A 26,013-nucleotide genomic window follows, 5' to 3' on the forward strand; every position below is an offset into this window, starting at 1 on the left:
TTACTGCCGCACACTAGACTAGACGGCAGTTCGGAAGGCGGTCGGCTGCTATGTGCGCCGTAGCATTTCTGGTATGTGACGTCACAGGCTTGTACAGTAGAACCAATCGGAATCAGTCTGTAATAGATACTTCCCGAGTTCGTTTGTTCACGTGTGAGTGTTTCAATACATTAAATAAGTAAAACTAACATGTACTGTGTGTGTGTGTGTGTGTAAGATAGATAAATGGAAGAAGAAACTGTAAAAAGACAAATATTGCATAGGCAGGCGCGAAAAATAGTGTTTAAGGTGTATAATTATTTTAAAAACGTTGACGAGCAGAATGCTGCCGGCCATCTTGATGCTGGCTGCAACGTTGCCAACGTGCAAGAAACGACTGCAGAAACATGTGGTGTGGGATTGAGAACAGTGCAAAGAATATTGTTAGTGAAGGAAAGAGTTTTTGTTTGGTGTCATACTTACAGTAGACTAATCAACGCCTAAGATCATTATTGGCTTTTGATAATTTAAATTCTCTGCTGCGCTATTTGTATTGCACGTGCTCGTGAAGTACGATGTGGCAATGTTGTACGCTGCCTTGCTCTCTCTATCTGTCTCTCTGGACGCAAAGGTTAGCAGACTTCCGCCTTCCGAATTGCCGTCGACTCTAGAGTCTAAAACGCTTACTGGTCTTATTTGTTCCAGTTTCTCGGCTCTGAGCTAGACATATGCAAAGTTATTACATGTTCTATGTTATGAAATACTGATGAATGAGCGGGGTTGCATAACTATAGAAAAGATACACTTTGTTGAAACACACTGTACTACATTACATAAAACTACACATTATTATTATTATTATCATTATTATTATTATTGTTATTATTATTATTATTATTATTATTATCAATATCATTATTATTATTATTATTATTATTATTATTATTATTATTATTATTATTATTATTGTATGTATGCATTTATTTACACTTCAAGTGGGCATGCACCCGGTGGCAGTGTTATACACAATATAAACAATACACAATAAAGAGGGTGTTGAAAAAGACCAACAAACTTACGGAATGTTACAACAATCAGAAACACTTATTTTGCATTTTAGTGCCAGAAACTGCTCTCCTGCGAAGCTAGTAACTGCAGTAACAACAAGGGTCAGGTCGATGTCCGGAATATGAACAATGCAGTGCTTCGGAGACTCCTGCCTCATGCACAGTACTCTGTCAGTGTAGCCGCGCTTGCTGCTGCTTGGGGACCAGCTACTGAAATGTTGGCTGCCACCAAAATGGCAGGTACGAAAAAAAAAATCATCATTTCGCATGTGAATGATAACTTAACCTGGGAGAGGTCGCTATATAAGTTCGGGTGATTGCTTATTCGGAATTTTGCTGAGATTAGCAGAGCATTGGTTCTTTCCTAATAGATCATTTGAGAGGGATGAAATATCGAGCTGAAACGAGAATACGTCTTTCTTAAGACTTTAGGTATAAAATAGAAATATATAGCATGTCCTGTAAGTAATGCCATTATTCATTAATTTTAGGGAGTTATTCCTTGAGATATTTCAAACAACAATTTTCATATAAATTTGTTTGTTTTTGCTTCCTTTTGAGAATAAAAGTTGTTTTATATGACACCTATCATAGCGTGTTTCGGGAACGCAATTACTATAGAACCCCATTTATCCGAAATAAAGGGGAAGCAGCCATTTCGGATGTGTTTTATTTTTCGGAAATCGATGAGAAATATTCTTGGTAAAATGGGGAAAGAAGAAGGATCGTTAAGCATGTAATACTTACTACTACTACTTACTGGCTTTTAAGGAACCCGGAGGTTCATTCCCACCTTCACATAAGCCCGCCATTGGTCCCTATCCTGAGCAAGATTAATCCAGTCTCTACCATCATATCCCACATCCCTCAAATCTATTTTAATATTATCTTCCCATCTACGTCTCGGCCTCCCCAAAGATCTTTTTCCCTCCGGCCTCCCAACTAATACTGTCTACTTATGCATATCTGGATTCGCCCATACGTGCTACGTGCTACGTTTGAGATGGACATGCCTTGTCCATCTCAAACGTCTGGATTTAATGTTCCTAATAATGTCAGGTGAAGAAAATAATGCTTGCAGTTCTGCGTTGTGTAACTTTCTCCATTCTCCTGTAACTTCATCCCTCTAAGCCCCAAATATTTTCCTAAGAACCTTATTCTCAAACACCCTTAATCTCTGTTCCTCTCTCAAAGTGAGAGTCCCAGTTTCACAACCATACAGAAAAACCGGTAATATAACTGTTTTATAAATTCTAACCTTCACATTTTTTGACAGCAGACTAGATGACAAAAGCTTCTCAACCGAATAATAACACGCATTTCCCATTTTTATTCTGTTTAATTTCCTCCCGAATATGATCTATATTTGTTACCGTTGCTCCAAGATGTTTGAATTTTTCCACCTCTTCGAAGGATAAATCTCCAATGTTTATAGTTCCATTCCGTACAATATTCTGGTCACGAGACATAATCATATACTTTGTCTTTTCGGGATTTACTTCCAACCCTATCGCTATACTTGTTTCAAGTAGAATTTCCGCATTTTCCCTAATCGTTTGTGGATTTTCTCCTAACATATTCACCTCATCCGCATAGACAAGAAGCTGATGTAACCCGTTCAATTCCAAACCCTCTGTGTTATCCTGAACTTTCTTAATGGCATACTCTATAGCAAAGTTAAAAAGTAAAGGTGATAATGCATCTCCCTGCTTTAGCCCTCAGTGAATTGGAAAAGCATCAGATATAAACTAGCCTATACGGACTCTGCTGTAAGTTTCACTAAGACACATTTTAATTAATCGAACTAGTTTCTTGGGAATACCAAATTCAATAAGAATATTACAGAATATAAAACTTCTCTCTTAACCGAGTCACACGCCTTTTTGAAATCTATGAATAACTGATGTGTACTGTACCCTTATACTCCCATTTTTTCTCCAATATCTGTCGAATACAAAAAATCTGATGAATAGTCGATCTATTACACCTAAAACCACACTGATGATTCCCAATAATTTCATCTACATATGGAGTTAATCTTCTCAAAAGGATATTCGACAAAATTTTGTACGACGTCAACAAAAGTGATATTCCTCTAAATATACTACAGTTAGTCTTGTCCCCCTTCTTAAAAATAGGTACGATTATGGACTCCTTCCATTGTTCTGGTACAATTTCTTTTTCACAAATTGCAAGTATAAGTTTATAAATTTCGCTAGATAATGCGCTTCCACCTCTTGTATTAATTCTGCTGAAGCATGTAAATTATAAACAAAAATTCAATGAATTTAATATTGTAATTGCACATCAATTTTAAATCCAACGATCAGTCATCTTCTACCTCTTTTCCTCACATCGTTTGCGAGCTGCAATATCACGCCAACGCTTGATGAGTAAAAGATGAGTTTTCTTTTACTCGACATCGCACTCGCGTGACTGAAATTAAGACGTAGGCCTACCGTTAACGCAATAACTGCAACACACTTAAAATGAATGAGCCTCGAATGCATACATCATAATCCTGTAATTCCCGAGTAGGTGGGAGGAAGAGAGAGGCGAAAAGAATGTCTCACTTCAGGGGACTGGTCGCGACCGGTTACTCTACAAAACAAAAAGTGTTTGGTTGATGGAGGTGGCAAACAGATGTAGCATTGCTGTGAACTCACTGACACTTAAATTTGTAGCCATGCTATAGGGGATGCACAAAATATTGCAGGGATGAACAAACCATTGACTCTTTTTAGCTACGTTTCGGATAAGCCAGATTTCGGTTAACCGGAGTTCGGTTAAGAGTGGTTTTACTGTAATTGAATTCCCAATATGCTCAATCAATTTAAGAGCTGTGTATTATGATAATAAACGATTGAAATAATTTTAATTTATTTTCTTTTAAATGTGCAGAAATTGCATCCGAATAACTGCAACTTACCGTTCTGCAAAGCAAGTACGTGAAACCTCTTCTTACGGACACCCCGAAGATACGGACACCTCATATACGGACAGATTTTTATGTCCCAACCGAAATAATATAGAAATAATGATAAAATCAACTCTCGTTAACGGACACTCAGACACGGACACGAAGACCTGTTTGACAGTCCTAAAGGTTGCTTTACCTTCTGACTACGGACAGAGCTTGGATTTCAAGACCCAATGTGTTACAAAAATCGAAAATTTAGTTTTCAGGACTGTACAGAAATTCTTTAACATGAAAGAAGACAATGCAGTTAGCTGGAAGCGAGTGAAATGTCTTAACATGAAAGAGGATAACAAGGGTCTTGTAGGCGACCCCTTGTTAGCTGGAAGCGAGTGGATAAACAGATTCATAAAATTTCATTTAAAGCGTGATGGGACTTATAGTTTACTTACTTATGGCTTTTAAGGAACCCGGAGTTTCATTTCTGCCCTCACACAAGCCCGCCATCGGTCACTATCGTGTGCAAGATTAATCCAGTCTCTATCATCATATCCCACCTCCCTCAAATCCATCATTATATTATCCTCTCATCTACGTCTCGGTCTCCCCAAAGGTCTTTTTCCCTCCTGCCTCCCAACTAACACTCTACATGCATTTGTGGATTCACCCATACGTGCTACATGCCCTGGGATATATTGCGTATTATAAATTTATTGTTAGATTGGGGAGTCTCCCTTCCAATAAAGGACACCTCCTAGATGCGGACAGATTCTTACGTCCCTTCAATGTCCGTAGAGGAGGGGTTTCACTGTATATAATCTTTGTTTAGATCCTGGTGTAGCTCCTGATGCCAGTTCCAGCTCGGCGATTGTTGAAAAGACGAACACCAGCTTAAAGGTACAATGGGAGCCGCCCAATAACTGCACCAGCCTCAACGGGTACCTACAAGGGTATCGGTATCAGCTGCTGGACGGGAATATGCTTATTAAGGAGGCGAAAACACAACTCACTGTTGCCAGCTTCGAAGACCTGACGCCCCACGTACAGTACACCTTCAAGGTGTTCTTAGAGACGTCCAAAGGGTGGAATCCAAACCATCCTCTCGTAATTCCTGTCGCTACCCGTGCAACAAGTGAGTATTAATTGCAGACTCTTCACAAAGGCATTGATTGTCGCGAAGGTAGTTCGGAAATCTAGGAGCGATGCATCGTTAACGGAAATATGAATTAAACAAATGTTTTACTAAACCCTAGCCTTAAAATCGTTTTTATTTCTATATATTATCACTATGGCAAGTTAATGCATTAATCTCAGCGTGTTACTATCCTTTGATTGGCAAAAAAAACATCAAATTCTTCAACTGTAATTTCAGGTCCACATCGTTAGCAAAACATTGTGAATTCGTAGAACTGTTCGGGATGCAAACAGAAGTGTTAATCACTGAGAATCATGTCAGGGTTGTGAAATGAATGGTCGGTAAAGTCTTATTTATAACGTCAAAGCAGCTGAAGACAACTTGGTGAGGTGTAAATGCTTACCTTATCGTGCGGGATTAAGACGCCAGATAACAGAGTAAGTATGAGTTCTATTTTTAATACAGGTCTATTAGCTACTTCACTGTCAGTTTCGTTAGGGTTGTATAGCAATCCTCAAAATTAAGAATGGTTCCTTGCACCGTAAAATATATCAACAAATACCACTCTTATACTAAAAACTGTGACTGTAACGTTTTTGGTTGCAAATGTTTAGTAGAATCTGCACTGATTTCGACTGATTTCCACATTTTCATTACGAAATTCACCCGTCAATGCCGGTGACAGTACAGTTTAGAAATTATTCGTCATCTATCTCGTAGTGCTAAAGGACTGTCAAAGCTGTAGTCATGCGCTGATTTTTCTAAACATCCATCAATATATTTGGTAATTAACTTGCACAGATTTTATGGTACTGTGCAGATAGCGATAATTTCATACAGCACTACACATACATGAAATATGTGGAACATTTATTATCAACTCCGAAATTCTGAAATATCGGTTTTCACATGTTCCGCAAGTTGATTATTGACGTCAGAAGGCCGGCTTATTCTTTCCTCATCTTGTAAGTTCGTTCTCCCACCTCTGAACTCCTGACATTTCTCTGCGGCCTTACCATAACCTATAGCAGTATGAGAATATTTTTATTTTACTAGAAAAATAATTAATTGAAATTATCACACATTTCTTGAAGAACGATAATGAACTCACCGTACAAGAGCGATTCATAGGTGACTAAATTTGGTCTCCTCAAATAATAATAATAATAATAATAATAATAATAATAATAATAATAATAATAATAATAATAATAATAATAATAATAATGACAGAAGAAATACTTAGTACACGAAACTGCATTTCCTTGGAACAAGTGAGAATTCCGACCTGATGTAGAAGATTTTCTTATTAAATAAATTTAAAATCATTCGACTGTAAATTTTGTCTCCATGACAGTGATTAATGTTTCTTAACTATATTATAATTCAGCCCACCGCTTTGGAGTAACGGTTACCACGTCTGACTTGAAACGAGTGCATCCGAGTTCAAAACCTGGTTGGGACAAGTTACCTGGTCGAGGTTTTCTCCCTCAACCCAGTGAAAGCAAATGCTGGGTAATTTCCGGCGCTGGACCCTGAAATCATTTCGCTGGCATTATCACCTTCATGTCACTCAGAAGCTAAATAACCATCGCAGTTGATAAAGCGTTGCAAAATAAACAAATTCAAATATTATTATTTGCGGGGATCATTAAAAAAATTAAAGAGTATTTGAAAAGTCACATTTAAAAAATCACCTCTTAATAACTTTAATATTCCTTCCAGCATTTATCTCTTCGATATCTTGCATCGCATCAATCGTCACACTTCAATAAAAATTATGTCCTCCTTATTGTTCTGTGAACGGATAAAAAGGTGGAACATTTGTCGCCAAATTGATACTATAAGATGGATTGTCCAAGAGCTCAAAACCTAGATCTTGAATTATCTCGTCCGTTGTCCGTTTAGTTAGCTGTGTAAATTCTGGCATTGTTTTGAAGTAAGTCAAAACTTGCAATATTTCTCACGATTCTTTAACTTGATTTTGGATTTTTTTCACATAATACTTCACATTAGTATTAAATTAATACAATTTTGAACTTTCATATCTCAAGAAAGCTCTATTTCAATCCTTGTGTAGAAGTTGAATCATGAATTACTTGTATGTTGTTTCCAAACCAATTTTGGCATTTATCTACATTGGTAACAATGAATCTGTAGCATTAATAATTTGTAACCAAAGGATTCAGTAAGGAATTCCATTGAATCTCATAATTTATCAAAATCCTTTTGTAGAAATATCACACTTTATAATTTTTTCCTTTTATCAATTACATAGTTCTTTTATTATTTTACTTTTACTCACAGTATGAGATATACAGTTGTTTTCTTTCATGCAGGTCTGATTTATTATATATTGATACTTGATTATAGATGATTTACTGTAATATTCAAATTGGCAGCTCCAGGTCCAGTGGAACAACTGACAGTGTATAAGAGAGGACGGAGGATGCTGGGTGTTCGTTGGGCTAAGCCTAAACTCACTTACGGCGAAATTGAATCCTTTACCGTTTCATACCAAAGCCACTTACACAGCGCGGCTGTGAACACAGTGATGCTAAAATCGACCACCTGTGTCGCCTGGCCTCACCTCTACTGCCACACGCTCAGCAAGCTGCTCCCAGACTCCAATTACACCATTTCAGTGGGTATCTCTTCACTTTATCTAGCATGTGTGTATATTATCGGATCGCAATCATACGCGACAGATGACGAGCGAGTTTAGTGTAAAAAAAAGTCCGACAGGAGCACAAAGGAGGCCCACAGATGATATCCTCGAGACGCGATAACACGAATTGTTTTCATTTTGCTAATTTTTTCCATCATTTCTTTATAATCCTTCACATAACCTCAAAAACACTCAGTTTTGAATGCCGGAATAACTCAGATTCGTATACTGATGCGAAGAAACGTACAATACTTACGTACTTATTTATGGCTTTTAAGAAATCCGGAGGTTCATTGCCGACCTCGTCATAAGCCCGCATCGGTTCCTATCCTGAGCAAGATTAATCCATTCTCTAGCATCATATCTCACCTCCATCAAATCAATTTTAACATAATCCTCCCATCTCCGTTCGGCCTCCCCAAAGGTCTTATTCTCTCCTCCCTTCCAGCTAACACTCTATATAATTTCTGAATTCGCCCATACGTGCTACGTATGCCCATTCCATTTCAAACATCTGGATTTAATGTTCCTAATTATGTCATGTGAAGAATAAAATGCATGGAGTTCTGCGTTGTGTAACTTTCTCTATTCTCCTGTAACTTCGTCCCTCTTAGACCCAAATATTTTCCTAAGAACCTTATTCTCAAACACCCTTAATCTCTGTTCCTCTCTCAAAGTGAGAGTCCAAGTTTCACAACCAAATAGAAGAACAGGTAATATAATTGTTTTATAAGTTATAACTTCTAGATTTTTTGAGAGCAGACTGCATGATAAAAGTTTTTCAACCGAATAATAACAGGCATTTCCCACATTTATTCTGCATTTAATTTCCTCTTGAGTGTCATTTATATTTGTTAATGTTGCTCCATAATATTTGAATTTATCCACCTCTTCGAAGGATAAATCTTCAATTTTTATAGTTCCATTTGGTACAATATTCTGGTCACGAGACATAATCATATACTTGTCTTTTCGGGATTTATTTCCAAACCTATCACTTTACTTGCTTCAAGTAAAATTCCCGTGTTTTCACTAATAGTTTTTGAATTTTCTCCTAACATATTCACGTCATCCGCATAAACAAGGAAAAGCGTATGACAGAAAATGGCCTATACAGACTCTGCTGTAAGTTTCACTGAGACACATTTTAATTAATCGACCTAGTTTCTTGGGAATACTAAATTCAATAAGAATATTATATAAAACTTCTCTCTTAACCGAGTCATATGCCTGTTTGAAGTTTATAAATAACTGATGTACTGTACCCTTATACTCCCATTTTCGTAAAACAACTCTTTTTTCGATGGTGCATTCGTTCTATCATTCTGTCACAAATGAAAGTAGTCGTGTATTAAAATTTATATACGGGGTGATTCAGTAAAAGCGTGCAACAATTTAACAGGAAATGGTGATGTTTTATACAACATTTTGAGAGAAGTAACTAAGTGTCTGGGAAGTCAGATTAAGGAGAAAATGAGACTAAAAATATCTATCGCTTTCTCATACTGTTTAACATATTATTTACAGTTATTATTCACATTTATTTTTTTACACTTATTATTTAATTTATTTACAATTACTAGGAATGTGCGAGGTCAGATTAAGGAGATAATGAATCTAAACATGTCTATCACTATCTCTTACTGTTTTCTACATTTCCTACAGTTATTATTTACACTTATTTACAATTATTGTTTACATTCTAATAAGTTACTTATTATTTACATTTATTTCGTTTTTTTTAATTTGTTTAATAAATTTTATAAAACTGAGTTAACAATGTGCTGTATGTACTGTGATTAATTCTTGGTATGAAAGGGTATCATGTTAGTCATTTTACTCACTTTTATAGTGATATTGAAGTATCCTTCAACAAAGGACAGCTGGCGTTTGAGAATGCAGAAGAAGAGAGAAATTGCAATGGTTGGTTACAATTACGTATGCTTACTGCTAGGCCTATACTGCATTTCATTTGGTCATTTTACATAATATGCAAACTCGCCTTATCCAGGTAGAGTGATTTGTTAGAAAACAGGAAAAACCGTTACGGATATGGACAGTTGCATTTGATAGTAGTTTTCTGAGCTCTATGGAAGAGGAATTAGACAAGATTTGCACAAACCGACTATATCAATAGATAGAGAGCTGCAAGAAGTATAACATCCCATATGTAACTCATTTTTTTTTTTTTTTAATTTTGGATAAGACGAGTTTTGCACTTTATAGCCTCTATTATTTTTGTGTCTCTCGAAAATGGTACTTGGGCGTGTTTTCTCGAGGTATACCATTTCCTTTTTCATCAGTCATGACAATCTCATTATTACAGCCCTATAAAGCAGCATTTGACCTTACCACCTGGTACTGTGACATACTCGTATTCGTCTCATAATAGGCCTACAGTTCTGTATCTCACAGATACTTAAACTGCTCTGAAATATTAAAGATTAATAAAGGGAATCGATAATGTTCAAGATCGATTTAGTTTATCTTTCATGAATATGTTGACTCTTTCAGAGTAGTCTTGTAATTGAAAGAAAAATAAGAGTAGGAAATAATTAAAAAAATATAATTAAAATGGATAGGTAAGAGATAAGTGATCAAAACTTCAACCTTGAGCAACTCACCAATAATACTATACCTCCTTACTTTATGTCTTATAAAGGCTATAAGGAAATTCAAAAGCTTATATATCAAACATGAAACGTCATTCGACAAGATTTTCGGATGAGTGTTGTTTTCCATCTAGACCTATACAGGCCTACATAGACCTCATGGTAATTCAACAAAATCAGTATCCAGAACATTGTCGATCCTCCTCCTATTTTTCAATGTTCAAAGGTTCGAGCAAGAAACGTTGATGTACCGGAAGATGGTGAAGTGGTAGCGGTTACTGCACTCACAAAGGAAAGCCGTAAGTAATCGAACGATTAAAATTCAGTTTTTAGCAGAGAGGAATTCCGAGATTTATGTGCAACATACGAGATTTAGCAATACAGTAAAGGAAATTTCAGCCAATCACTTCCTGTGACTTCTAAATCCGGATTGACTCGCTTATTAGTCTCAATCGCATGTAAGGCACCCTCTCTACTTTAAGAGCAAAATGTAAGAAAACTGTATATCCGCATATTACACCCCTTCCACATATTATGGGCAATACAAGCCTCTAGCGTTCTGAATTACTGCCTAAGACTTGTGCACTATAGTGTACATGAGTGATGTCAAAGCAAGCGCATTTTTCTGACCTTGACGTCGTGCGCGGGCATTAAGGTCTAGGTATGGAAGAAGGCAGGATTATGTATACGAATAAGCAGCCCGTTGGATTAAGAAAACAGTGTTGCAAAAACTTCGAACGGAACGTGAAATTTTATGTCGTTATTTTTATATGGCTTCTTTCTGTTTGATATTTTCTATCTTGTCTGTAAAACAAAACACCAATTTCCTAATATTGCACTTGAGTTTTAAACGTTAAAATATAATAAAAAGTTAAGAATAAATATTCACATAATTTCCATAGTACTACAACTATACTGTACTAAGTGAATGAAACACATAGGCCTAATTTATAAAGAAAATTATATCCCAAAGAAAGAGATTCAGTATGACAATGTAATGGTAAGTTGGTATTGATATTGATGGTATATTTAGCCTTATAAAAGTAATCAATGAATTAATGAAAACAATATATAGTACAAAGAAAAGTTACCTAGGTACTGTAGGCCTATATGTAACTAATATTACATAACAAAACTCTTATCGCATTATGCTTTTAAGGTGATATTGGTGCCCAACTTTCTATCAGCAGAATATTAAACTATTTCTCGAAATCTGCTGAAGCTACAGAGCTGACATTTTTACAACACATGGCCACATATCTTTTGTTTATGATGTAACAGTAGTTGCTTTGTTAATTCATTTCCTTACAAACATTTTCCACGCGAATATTTTCAAAATTTGTAATATACTATCTTTAGTAAAACGTGTTTACGATATATTAGATGTACGAAAACATTGTTTCAGTACCTGTAAGGCTACTAAATAAACATATTTCTCTTGTTTATAAAATGTTGAGAAAATATTCCTTTTGAATAAAAAAGCAAACTTGTGAAAAATGAGAATTAAAATTAAAACTTACATTCTTATAATGCACTTATACTTCTCAGACAAAATCTAAAAATTAACATGGATAGGCCTACAGTTTTAATAAGTTCTATTCCCTTCATCCATTGAATCAGTGCTGGCCATCCCTGTATATAGCTCTACGAAGTGGCATGTACTACCTCTTTCTTCTGTCTCTTTCCTTTCCAGTGTATTGCGCTCAGGCTCTCCTGAGCTCTAAAGCGCGTGCTTACGCCTATGGGTATCAGTTGACATGACTGGTGTACATTATCAATCACAAATTCTCATGGAAATATTGAAAGGTAAAACCCTCTTCTAAAACCATCCTCTGCCCCGTCGTCTCGTTACTGCTCCAACTGTCTCCGCATTGACAAAGGGGAACACATCTCTCTTTGTCTGTTTATCATTAAACTACCTACCATCCTCTGTGTTCCGTTAGTATTTCCATTGTCATACCACAGACAGCTCGGGAGATAAATTCCCTTCCTCCTTCTAGTGATGGTATCGGTTTTCGCATACCGTAGTTTCGAAGTCAGTCATTCAGAGAAAGACATCAGTGTCAAGTATGAATCTAAAAATGACCAGCAAGTGAGAGAGTTATTTGTATAATTTAAATTGAATATGATTGACTTCACTGATAAAAATGATTGTGATTTTTAAACTAATACCTATATTTAGGCCTACGTACTATTGTCTAGCTTTAAAAGCTTCATTTCGTTAGTGTTTCTTTTTTTCCATATGTACATACAAATCCCCAGTCCTTTTTGCATTGAAAAGAGGAAAGAAAAAGGTGTCTAATATGCGAGTAAGTACGGTAATCAGTCTTACTCTCCGAGTGTCAACTCTGAAACCGCGTTGTATGAAGAAGTGGGAACCGGGCGAACGTGACTCGACAAGAGTATAGTACAGTTTACAGTTTACAGGGTTCTACCGCGGTTTCAAAGCTGGTGCTCAGGCAGTATTTTCACCTTTCTCACAAGTTATTCGAAATAAAATCGTCATCTCTCTCTAGAATTTGGACGGTAAAATAAATAAAAGGTGATTGACAAAAGACATCCTCAAAGTGGAACATCTTACTAATTCCGCATCACTTAAATATAACACAGAATATTTTCATTGAACTTCGTTTAAAAATATTATTATTATTATTATTATTATTATTATTATTATTATTATTATTGTAGTGATTGTTATTTCAGTCCCATTATCCACATTACATCGAGTGAAATACTTGCAGTTCCAGATGCACCATCATTCATCCGTATCGTATCTCAAACCCAGACGGACTTAAAGGTCGAGTGGGGACTACCTGACATGCTAAACGGCGTCCTGAGGTCTTTCTTGGTGAACGTAGAAGGAACGGATGCATATCACTCCGAAGAATGCTGTCAGTACTTTCCAGTAACAGAAGTTACCGTGAGAGATGAAAAGGCTAGCTTCCAATTGCAGGTAATATATTATCGATAAAATACATTTGATGTTGTGAGGAGTAAGGCTGCAGTACCAACACAAAATCTACGTTATGGAAGGGAGTATTATTGTAATGAACATAATTAATTAACAATTTATCCTAATTTAAGAAAATCGAGAGGATCATATAGAGACGAGAATTTCATGCACTATAAAATCAAAAATATGCATGCATTCATGTGCTATCGAACTATGAAACATGCACGATCAAGCGAAAAAGACATTAAAATAATGCATGCTCATTTCTGTTCCAAATGTCTTACTTTACTTCATTCCCAGTTAACAACATTTGTAAATTGGTTTCTGTGAGGTTCCTGCGCTTGTCAGTCAATATATTTTTATAGGCAAAGATTGACCTCTCTACATTGCAAGTTATAGGTGCAAACTTGAATAAACATATTTGTGACAATGTCAGGCGAAATTCTTCATTCAAGTTTTCGTCACAAATAACCTTCTTCACTGAACAAATGAATCCGTGATCCGGGCTCGCATTTATGACCATGTCCAGTTTGTTTTTCACAGCTACACCCACTTTTCCACGGGCATAACTGAGGGATCTATGGAATTCTTTGCAGATTCTTTCCGTTTTTGCATTCTTGCAATGTGTAACAGATGCAACATGCGCGTCGAGTTGAACTTTTTTTTTCCCCCTCTCGCTATTATTTATACTCGCTTTAACACCTTTGGTCATATCGCGAGTTAATCTTTGGTTGAAATCCGATGGCCTGTGTACTATTGTTGAGACGTGTTCTATTGTTGTGAACTAGACGGCGACTGTATTTGTATTACTGATTTGTTATGAATAGGATTTCGGTGATGGATGGGGATGTTGTGACCCGAATTTCCTGGCATTTGCCTTACGGTTGAGGAAAAACCCTGAAAACCTCAACCAGGAAGTTAAACCCGACCGGGAATCGAACCCGGGCCCTCTGCGTAAGAGACCAGCAAGCTGACCCCTACACCACAGATGTTGTCGACTTGAAATTGTTTGGTACATTTTATCTGAAATTCTAATAGAACCTACGGTTACGTACATTCGATTTAAAAACGGCCATCATAATTTCATTTATTATTTTAAAGAAGATTTGTAATTTTTTTTTACAAACTACATCTGGCATAGAAAATATTCGGAAACAAAATAGCAATGCTTACCTCTTTACTGCAAAAATGGCAGAATTCATCCTCATCTGATCTAATAAAATCCTTTCCTTTAATCCACTGTGCAAAGAGTACACTTTCGGAACCTTTAATTGGAAGCATATTATAACTACTGTACATTAACACATGCAAACAAAATAAACAAACACATTAACCACTTAAGAACTTCATACACTGCAAAGAGAGTTTAGGGAATGATTCCAATTTTATAAGAATCTAAATTGCTACAAGTAGGCCTACTGGAAAAGGGAGAGAATTTACAACATCCCTGAAAGAGGGTGCTTTTGACTTAAATTATTTGTCGGCAGTGTCCTTGAACTCTCGTTATTTTCTTTCTACTGCTTTCAAAATATCCAACGTAATAAATCCATTTATGACACGTAATCTGTAGACGGTCGTGGGTAAAGTATTGTAACAGTGAACTTCCGTCCAGGGAAAGGTCTTCTAACATCTTATTGTGAAAATCTTAACATTGTATTTCATTTTTCTGTTATTTAGATTATTTTCTTTTCCTTCTTCAATACTGATTCCTGAAGCTAAAATAAAGGACATAAAGATCTAGAAACTGACGTGTAAACCAAAAACCATTAAAACATGCATTTAAACTGAATATGATGTATATTATATGCATTATTAAGCTAAAAATTGCTTAAATATGCATTATGCATATTTTTATCCGCAAAAAGGTCAAAACATGCAAATATACACAGAAAAAGTACATATATTTGGAACTGGAAAGCAATGAAATGGATAAGTACTAAGCTTGAGCTATGAACTATGTACCTATAAAACATGCATTTGCATGGAATTCTCGTCTCTAGATCATAACTTTACTATAATGGATGTCTTTACATAGAACTGTATATGGAAGGGAAATGAACATAATTAATTAACAATTATCCAAATTTAAGAAAAATCGTGAGGTTCATAACTTTACTATAATGTATGTCTTTACTGTATACTTTTCTTGAATTCCTTTGTATTCCTTTTGTTCTCCATGTATTCCCTTTGTTCTTCTTGTTTTTACTTCTTGTAAAATCGTCGATTTCATGTTATTCCTCTTGATCTCCTTGTGTTTTGTTGTTCTCCTTGTCGTACCGTTGTTCTTCCCTATTTCCCTTATTCTCCTTCTATTCCCCTTGCTCTCTTTGTATTTTCCTCGCTCTCTTTATATTTTCCATAATCTCCTTTTATTTCCCTTGTCTTCCTTCTATTCTCCTTGTTCCATTTTTATTTCCATTCTTCTCCATGTATCCCTCTTTTTCTTCTTGTATTCCCCTTGTTTTAGTTGTCTTTTCCTTCTTCTCTTTATCTATTTCTTGTTATCATTGCTTTCTCTTTATTCTCCTTGTATAAAACTTGTTTTCTTCTTCTTGTATCTTCCTTATTCACATTGTGGTTCCATTATTTTCCTTGCATTCGCCCCTGTTCTCCTTGTATTTCAACGTTCTCCTTATGTTCCCCTAATTTTCATTATCATTCTCTCATTTTCCTTGTGTTCCCCTTTGTTCTCATTGTCTTCTCTTGTTTTCTTTGTATTTCCTTACTACTCTCGTTTCCTTTCCCTTGTTTTTCGTGTAGTATTTCTCTTGTTCTCCTTTTATCCCCATTGTTCTGCATGTCTTCTCCTTATTCTCCTTTTAATGTCACTGATCTCCTTGTATGGGGTAAGGTTCGTATATCGCACCACTTTAGCATTTATAATTTTTATTGAACAATACAATTTTTATTTTCTGCATTCCTTTACAGAAATACATTCCCAGAACATTTATCTTTCATGTAAAAAAGAATCCTTGAATTTGATTTAATATTTTTGAAGTAGAATGACATTTTCGAAACACTTGTCAATGGTGCCATTTAGGCAACTAGTTTCCTAAATAGCACTTGCGGTTTCTTAAATCGCACCTGTTTAACTGCAGGGAACAGAATGAAGGAAACCTTTTAATATTGAACATATTGAACAGTATTTAATATGTTTAATGTAATAAATGCAAATTACAAGTTTATTGAAATTAATGAAAGAGAGTAACGGACCTTCAAATGGAATTGAAAAAAATAGAGCATAAAAATTACCTAACATTTAAACTTCCTGAATGCGTTTTTTATTGTTACACATTTGCCATGTGCTTCACCAGGCAGTTCAAACTGTAAACTGCGTCACCTTTTCTACACGATTATATCGAAGCCACCTAAGAACTGCTTCATGATTTAGCTGTCTGAAATGGTTTGAAGATAGAAACATCTAAAGGCTGGGTCTCTGAGTTTTATGACGAGGAAGATGAAATAGGAGCACATCATTTTCCCGAGATAATCTAGCTTCTAAATTTTTGGAATGGTGCGTATAGGTGGACATACAGAAGCAGCACTTTTTTCTATGGCAGGTTTGAGTGGCAAGTAAAATGTTTGAGCTATTCGACAAATAGTTCACTGTTGATGTAACCTGAATCAGAGCAAACAAATAACGATCCTGGAAGAAAACCAGCTGATAATGTAGGATGCACTGTTTTACGTAAAAATTGTCATAGGTGGCACAAAATATCTGGTACGCTTGTACAACACACACCACTTGATATAGCACCCACCTGATGCATTCCTCGTTCAGTTAACATTTTTGGGCCTACTTTTGTACGGCTATATCGCACAGGTGCGAATTAGGCACCTACAAATTGGTGCGAATTAAGAAACTACGTCATAAGTTATTATTTCCTTCATTCTAGCCTATAATCACCACATGTTCGAAAATCGTACTAAGTTAAATGTTCTTTAATATTTCTTTTAACCAATAACATCTTAAGATTATGGATTCCTTTGCATACAAATCCGTTATTTAGTTACAAAATGTTAGCTAAATATACATCCACCTGAGCGATTACCGTAGTTTCCCCTAACTATGGTCCACATTTGTCACATTTTTCTTTGTATATTCAATACTATTCATCCAGATTAAGTGAAATTTTGGCTTCGGAATCTTGTAAGTGTATATTAAATAAATATTGACATATGTGTTTGAAATTATTTAATTACAAGTTTAAAAAAAATAATAATCATTGGTACATAGTTGTATTCTGAGTTGCCCAACTATGGTCCACGCATATATTCATGCTTGAAAGCATGAATGGACTATAGCTGGAGCTGTAATTATTCGTAAATCAATACACTGAGTTTATAATTTAAGGGTAGAAACATAAACTAGCACAGAAATATTAAAAATAAATGAAAATTACATGGATTCTTTTTATTAGTACACATTACATAAACACTCAATAAACAAGTGAAATCTGAAAGTCATTTTCCTGCAATAATGAACAACTACACTAAATGGGCAAAAAAACCGGGCCACCTAAAGTTTCTCAATTTTTTATGAGGTGAGAATCAGAAAATCCTTTATGATAAATGAAGAAAACATTGCTTCCCAGACAAAAAAAACATATTCATTATCATTTGCGCTATTATTTTCATCGTCAAACAATGGATATAATTAAAATGTGTAAAAATTTACAAATTGTATCAATTTTCTTTCAAATGTTCAACTGATTTTGTGGCCACCCAGATGGTGGTAATAGCGGGTATTACCTCCCCGTGACTCTATGACTGTTGCCATTCGCCGATTCAATCCTTCGATCAGATTCTGGATGTCAGTCTGGTCGATTCTATTCCATTCTTTATTTAGAACATTTCGGAGCTGCTGTAAGTTGCTGTGAGGAGTTAGGCGACTTCTAACTTGCTTCTCTAGCAGTCCCCACACAAGTTCAATAATATTAACAGTATCAAAATGACAACAGAAGAAAAAGCACTGATTCAATATGAAAAACTTATCAGATTACCAGGAAACAATTGGAATTGATACAGTCCTCTCTGTAGATTGAAAACTCAAAAAAGTTTCATATCCATTGTTCAAGAATTAAAACAGAAAATCAATATCCCGAATGTAAAAGAAAACTTACAAATTAAACCAAACCCTTTAACTCTATTAAATATAGAATATAATCTAAATTTAACAGAAGAAATACTGAAATCAGAAGTAAACAATGAAATACTGAAACAATTGTCTTTAGAGACAATTAATATTAGTTACCCTGCACAAAACGGGCTTCATTTATACACCGACGGATCCTTGATCTCCAGAGAACAAGGTACCGGTGCAGGTGTTACGTGCTGTCTCTTCTCACTTTATAGATCACTTGGATATGGCACAACAAGATTTGATGGTGAAATCATTGCAATAAGTGAATGTCTCAGGAATCTTCCATGCCACATCAATAAATTTAGGAATGCAGTTATATTGTCAGACTCCAAAGCAGCTATTCTATCAATAGTCTCTAAACACACACCTTCATCTCAAACAGCAGAAATAACTAAAATGCTCTCTCAATTAATATCACTCAATAAAAGAATTGTATTCCAATGGATACCATCCCATTGTGGAATCCTGGGAAACGAGAATGCGGATGCTTTAGCAAAGAAGGGCAGCACTGCTACTTACAGACCTGTTACTAAATCTACGTATTACTCTGTGAAGAGATTTATTAAATCTACATACTTAGACTTCAACAAACAAAATTTGATAACACAATCCCAAGGGAAAAAATGAAACTCTCTGCATCAAAATCCACAGTTAATTCCCGATTTACCACGAAAATCGTCTGTAGCTGCATTTAGATTGGCAACAGGCCATGATTGTTTGGCTAAACACCTGCATAGAATTGGAATATATCAGTCCCCTAACTGTCCATTGTGCAACTCAAACCAAGAAATGGATTCGGAACACCTCAAAATCTGTGCTTCATTGGCTGGTCATGATAATATCTTTGAAAAATATTGAAGTGCAGGAGGTCAAATGACTTTATTGTCAAACGCCTGGCATTAGAAAACAACAACAAGTTCAATAGGGTTTATATCAGGACTTCTTGCTGGCCATGCCATCCTATTCAATCCAACGTCGCGAAGGAACTCATCCACGATTCTTGTAGCATGAGGGCGTGCATTGTGATGCATTAACAGGAACTTTCCACCAATAAGTGGGGCATATGGTACCACATGTTAAATTAGACCTTCTTCGATGTATCTTGGAGCAGTCAATGCACCTCCATCAATGAAAACAAGTTCTGTGTGACCTTCATACGAAATGCCACCCCATATTATTACTGATCCACCTTGGAAACTAACACGTTAACTGAAGGAACATGAAGAAAAACGTTCTCCTTCTCTTCTCCACACTCTTTCACGTCTATCTGTAAACTAAATCTCGATTCATCTGTGAAGACCACTCGTCGCCACTCCCCCAGGTTCCAATTAGCATGACTGTGAGCAAAACGTAATCGTTCAACATGATGTTGCTGGAGCAATTCTGAGCCTTTAGCTGGTCTTCTGGAATCAGCCCACATTCATCCAGACGTCCTCTTACAGTTCTCTCACTCACGTTAACTTGTCTTATTTTCTGGAAGGCTCTTCTGGTCTCAATAGCTGTGGAATGGCGATTTCTTAATGTGTTTAGGACAATAAAATGGTCGTCACGAGCCGAAGTTACTCGTTTTCTCCCTGAACCGGGTCTCCTGGAATAACCTCCTGTCTCTCGAAAACGATGGTACATTCGTTGTACGGTCGATCGAGGAATCCCAAGAACTGTAGCCACATAACACTGACTATTCCCACCTTCTATCAATGCAACCACTTTGGCTAAATCGGTAGGACTTAGTGACGTTTGTATACAATGAAGTACTCCAATACTGCCTCGAAAGAGCTTACCAGTCTGTAGACATCTTCAGCTTAGCTCGAAATGAGTCCGAGAAGTTTACACACAATATTACAAGAAGAACTAATCTTCTTTTCAGATCATTGTTGGCTATTACGTATTCAGTATTACAGTGTTACGTATCACGAAATAAATGAATAACTAAATGAACCTCAGCACACCTACAATTATTTAAAAAATCCTACAATTTTAAAAAAATTTAAAGAAAATGTAGTTGGTCCGGTTTTTTTGCAGGTGAGTGTATATCAAAGAACAAAAGTACGGTATCAAAATAAACTAACACATTCTTAGCAAAATATTATGGAAATAAATTCACTGATAATGTTTATTTATTGTACTGAGAACTACATTCATTAGGCTTATTTCGATCCTTTGAATCTCCACTTCTCTTGTAATTCTGAAATTGAATCATAATCTGTATCCAATTCAATTTCATCGCTCTCATAGTCACTCACAGGGACGGTTGTTTTCCTTCTCCCTGAAGTTTTCGTTTTACCGGACCATCATTCGCGCTAGTACCATTGATGCTGGAACAGCTTGTTTCTTTGTTTACTTGACTATAATGTTAAATGGTGTTTTAGAATATTCTGAAATACCGTATTTTCAGAAGTAAATAATCACATTGATCACATTTTATTGAAACAAATATTTCAAAATGAAATACAACTATAGTTCACGAAAAATTGTGGTACATAGTTGAGGACTGACTTCTAGCCTTGAGGTTAAACATTTTTCACGCAGAGTCCTTAACCTCTGCCAGTCTAATTATTACGTGAAAGTAAACACTATATAGCCAGGTTTAATTGCACAAACAATCATATATCTATATCTTACCAGTTCTACAGAGGAGAGCTTAATAAAACAGACAATCACAAACTGAATGATTTCGTGTCTTAACACATTCAATAGAAGGATGCACACTGACCTTATTCAGCATCCATATCATTGCCACGTGTAATGGTAGATAGAAGCATCTATGGGGAACATAATTTCATGACAGTGGCGCCTTAAATGGCAAACACCGAACTCTTGGGAGACTAAGTAGTACATAATGCGTTTTGGACCATAGTTATGGGAAATTACGGTATATTAAATACTCTATCACCACGTTGCGAGCACAAAGAAGTGGCAGAAATGAAGTGACATGGTGGAAGTTCATATGGTAGAGTGTAACAATACCACTAGATGCTACACTACTACAGTAACTTGTTTTAAACTAACAGTGGTGCCATTTAGGAAGCGGTGCGATTTATGCTACACTACCCTATCTCTTGTTCTTGTATTCTCTAACTTCCTTGTTATCACTTTGTTCATATTGACCTTCTCTTGTTCTCTTAGTATTCCCCTAGGATTTGGGATTTTTCATCACCATCCATTGCCATAACTTCATCCTAGATATCGTAGGCTATATATCCACTATTTTCTTCTTATACAAATAACAGCAGTTCTAGAATATCTGTCATATTGTGTGCGACGTCCACACCTGTGGAGTAACGGTTAGCGCGTCTGGCCGCAAAACCAGGTGGCCTGGGTTCGATTCCCTGTCGGGAAAAGTTATCTGGTTGAGGTTTTTTCCGGGGTTTTCCCTCAACCCAACATGAGCAAGTGCCGGGTAACTTTCGGTGCTGGACCGCGGACTCATTTCACCGGCATTATCACCTTCATCTCATTCAGACGCTAAATAACCTCAGGTGTTGATAAAGCGTCGTAAAATAATCTACTAAAATAAAAAAAAATTATGTGCGACGGAGTCCTTCAACTCATCTTGTCCTAGGTTTGCTCAAGAATACTAATTCCTTCACATAACCTCATAACCAATAATATGCTGGGTTAATATCTGGCGATCCTGCAGGCCAAGTTACAGAAAAGTGCCTACTGATACACAACTACCTGAAAAAAAAAGAATCGTTGTCATGGTCATTAAAAAAATGGCATTTCTTGTGTAATAAGGCCTCCCCACACACCGACGCGAAATATTCGCAGCGGTGGCGAATGTTTCGCTTCGCAAAGTTGCTACTGTCTCAGTGTACATTGCGGTATATGAGTGTGCCCACACCTACGCGAAAGTGTCGCCGGATGGCTGCGAATCTGTAGCGTTGAAATTTAGATTCGCCGCCTGCGCGGTTTTTTTCGCTGCCGTGGCGAATTTTATGATTGCGTTCTGTGAGAAATTGTAGGGAAACATCCAGTATTATACGATTTATTTTAGAGGATTACAAGTAAGTAAGGAAAAAAGACAATATGAGATGCAATCCAATTGAAATTTAATGAAAGTGGTCAGTTATTCACATCTTTAACATAGGCCTATCTTAAGAGAAAAATTGTATCCTACGTACGGCATGTCTATAAGGAATAATTTCATATTCGCATCTTTGTTGACTTTCATCAGTCCTTCAGAATATCATAGCATTGCTTCGTACAGAAATATATTTTTAGAGAACCTACCTATATGAACTTTGCGTCATTTAACATCTTACTAAGGTTTAATAGTTCAAAGTTAATAATTTTCTTGGTATAGAAAAGGTTTCATTCTTAAAAGCAAACATATAAGCCTATATTTAATAGCAATTTTTTGTTAAAACTAAATTCATTCATATTTTAATCCTATGAAATACTCTAGGAACTTTTATATTAGCTAGTATAGAAGAATTGTTTCAATAAACATATAAATAGGCCTATTAATTGTTTTTCATTAAACCTTACGGATTCGCGCTGTATCTCCTAACATTAGTACTCGCGTTTGGTGTCAATAATAATCAGTGTTTTGGACTTAGGCTAAAATTTTTATTTTTATTATGCGATATTTGACTACATAATGTTAAAATAACCGACTTGCAATTAATTTTTAAATATTAAATATAATATTATAGGACTGTTGTTTAGTCAATTTTCCGAAGACAAGTCTGAACCTCATAAATGATACCAAGAAGGCATCACTTATGAGGCAACTAGGCTAGGAGATAATGGAGTAGGGTGGCCAGTTCCTTTCCCCCTCCATTGCATACATCGCCGAAAAAATTAGCAAAAATCTACACTTAGCAGATACTGCTTCACACTTACACATAAACAGGATAATTTTATTAATTATACGCGAATACTACTAACTTGTGGGACAAACCCCTCTCAAATATTAGACTTGGCATCATCTCTTGTCTTCCTTCTCTGGAAGGACGCATTATAACAGAATCAAAGAAAAGTTAGAAAAGACGAGACGAAGTAGAGTCTCTTCTGTTTTCGAGATTTTGTTACGCACTTAACACACGTGTATTGTATACTATTTCTGCAGGATCATATATTTAGAACTGCAAATACTATATGCATTTTATGATACTTTCTGCGTTGAGAGCGCACTTTGCTGAATGTAGCCATTAAAGTTTAATAAAAGTAAGTATGGTTTTCTTTTTGTATCTAATGATAAAAAAACATGAAAAATATGTTATTTGTGGGGTTTAGACGTATTATATTACATTATAATATAAACGCGGACAATTAAAGTATAATAATTGTTTCCAAATGTGAATGTATTGATTTCACGGCACTAAAATGATTTATATCGTGTTAGGGGTTTATTGAACGTACACTCATCAATTCCTAGAAAATTGCTAAATGACCGAGAATATTCCAATCTCATCTCTCTGAGAAGGAATAAAAAATATATTACCAATAAAAGATCTTTTATTTCATTTCACTATTTTCAATTATTTATATGTGCTGGGATGGTAATTCATGTTATGAGGGATTTTCTGAATATTCGTTTCATAGGTTATTTATCTTTTCAGATATCTTTAACTTCTTGTTTCTGATGCACTTTTGTATTTTTTTACGTGGACTTCACTTTCTCACCCACACTTCTTTCTTTTTTCTATGTGTTCTCTCCTCAAGAGCTTTAAGTTCTTTGACAACCTTTGCAACCGCAAGCACAACATCTAAAGCTAAATACTAGGTATCATCGTTCGCTATTTTCATTCTTTTCTTTCAATAATTTAATTAAATGTATTCTAATATTTCAGTTACATTTATTTTAATATTGTAACTACATTTATTTTAATATTGTGATTACATTAATTTTAATTGCATTATTTATATTTTAATTACATTTATTTTAATATTTATTATTACAATTCAAAACACATAATTAAAACAATTTAAGCGATGGAAATATTTTGTAAGCGGATTTGAAGTCAGAGCAAAGATTTCTGTATTAACAAACAAGAGATTGTCTTGAGTTCTTCGCCAAGTAAAAAAATACTCTTTTCTTTAACTCGCCGTAACTTAAAAACCAGTAAAGATTTTGAATAGCGGCAACTTTTAAAAGTAATTTCCATTCTTTCTCAACATTTCATTCGCTTTGACCCACCCATCTAACGTGAAAAATAAAAAAGTTTGCCGCTAACCACTTCTGAAGGTATAAATGTCTATTTTCAACAGATCACTTCCCAATTAGTATCTCCCCCCCCCCCCCCCCGCGTTTTAAAAACAATTTTGATTTCAAAATTTGTTCCATGCTTTCCTCAGACATTGACCTGCCAATCATAAAAATAACAGTGCCATTGATTGACTATCATAGGAGCTACGACATGATATTCCTCTGCATACGCGAAATTTGGTCTCCGTCAGCGGTGCGAATATTTCGCGTCGGTGTGGGGTAACGTGCGAATTTCGTTGCCGCTGTATACGCGAAATATTCGTCGCCGCCACGGCTGCGAATATTTAGCGTTGGTGTGGGGAGGCCTATATTATGCCAGTTCCACAATTTTTAAGATCGTGTACAAAATATGAGCAACTAAAATTAACTCTTACTTTTCAAAACCCTTCTCGTATATAAACACGCTGACTTATGTGTTGTCAGATCCCAGAACTGCAGTCTGCGTCTACTTATACTATCGGCGTCACAGCAAAGACAGTGAGCCTGGGACCCGCCGTCACGATAACGGCTCACACGAGGCCGCCCGTGCCGTCTATGGACGATCTGCTTCAACTCAAGGAAAATTCCAATGCTTCACTGTCACCAACTGTCATCATTCGTAGGAGCATAGTTTACGAGGACCTCATCAAGTAAGTTGATACAGGTGCAGAACGTAGAGTGGCGGCTCGTGGGTCTCAGTTATAAAAGTTAAATTGTCACTTTACTACGTCATACAACTTTGACCAATAAAACGGTACGAAAGGACGTCTTTCAACCAATCATGGCTGCTTATCTCACAATTTTATCACTTCCCTAGCATTTCTTTAGGCTATTTTTATCAATTCCCTAGCATTTCTTTTTATGCCAACATTTCAAACTGCAAATTCTCTACGGTACTATGAAACATGCTTTGCGATCGTCATTTGTTTCCTGCGTAGACAGTCGACTGAAAAAGGCGGCTCCGTTCAAACATTTTGGTGAAGGGAACATTAGTGAACTAGAATTTTAGTAAGTCAATACCTGTTTTACTGTATTACAGTACTTTATTTCTTATAGTCTTTATATACTTTCTTGTATTTTTATCACCTTCCTGCCATTTGTTTCTTTGTTTGCCAACATTTCAAACTGCAAATTCTTTACGCTACTATAAAACATAATTTGAGATCGTCATTTGTTTACCGCATACACAGTCAACTGAAAATGGCGGCTCCTTCAAATGTTTTGGTGAACTTAAAATTAGTGAAATGGAATTTTAGTAAGTCAATTAATATTTTATTGCATTAAAGTACTTTATTTCTTCTAATCTTTATATACTTTCTTCTAATTGTGTAATAGTCAATTACGTA

General features: G+C 35.8%; 1 protein-coding gene across 7 annotated transcripts in view; it reads left to right on the plus strand.

Moving 5' to 3' along the window:
• LOC138705761 (uncharacterized) overlaps positions 1 to 26,013 on the plus strand; it is a 209,753-nt gene that overhangs the window by 152,253 nt on the left and 31,487 nt on the right. For 6 of the 7 annotated variants that reach the window (XM_069834382.1, XM_069834384.1, XM_069834386.1 and 3 more), the window contains 6 exons: positions 1,100 to 1,286; positions 4,793 to 5,095; positions 7,501 to 7,742; positions 10,605 to 10,677; positions 13,120 to 13,331; positions 25,112 to 25,317. In XM_069834382.1, coding sequence (XP_069690483.1) covers positions 1,100 to 1,286; positions 4,793 to 5,095; positions 7,501 to 7,742; positions 10,605 to 10,677; positions 13,120 to 13,331; positions 25,112 to 25,317 — 1,223 coding nt within the window. The remainder of the gene's footprint in view (positions 1 to 1,099; positions 1,287 to 4,792; positions 5,096 to 7,500; positions 7,743 to 10,604; positions 10,678 to 13,119; positions 13,332 to 25,111; positions 25,318 to 26,013) is intronic. The other variant, XM_069834385.1, reaches the window with a different exon arrangement.

The sequence above is a fragment of the Periplaneta americana genome, chromosome 9, assembly GCF_040183065.1.
Source record: "Periplaneta americana isolate PAMFEO1 chromosome 9, P.americana_PAMFEO1_priV1, whole genome shotgun sequence".
NCBI lineage: Eukaryota > Metazoa > Arthropoda > Insecta > Blattodea > Blattidae > Periplaneta > Periplaneta americana.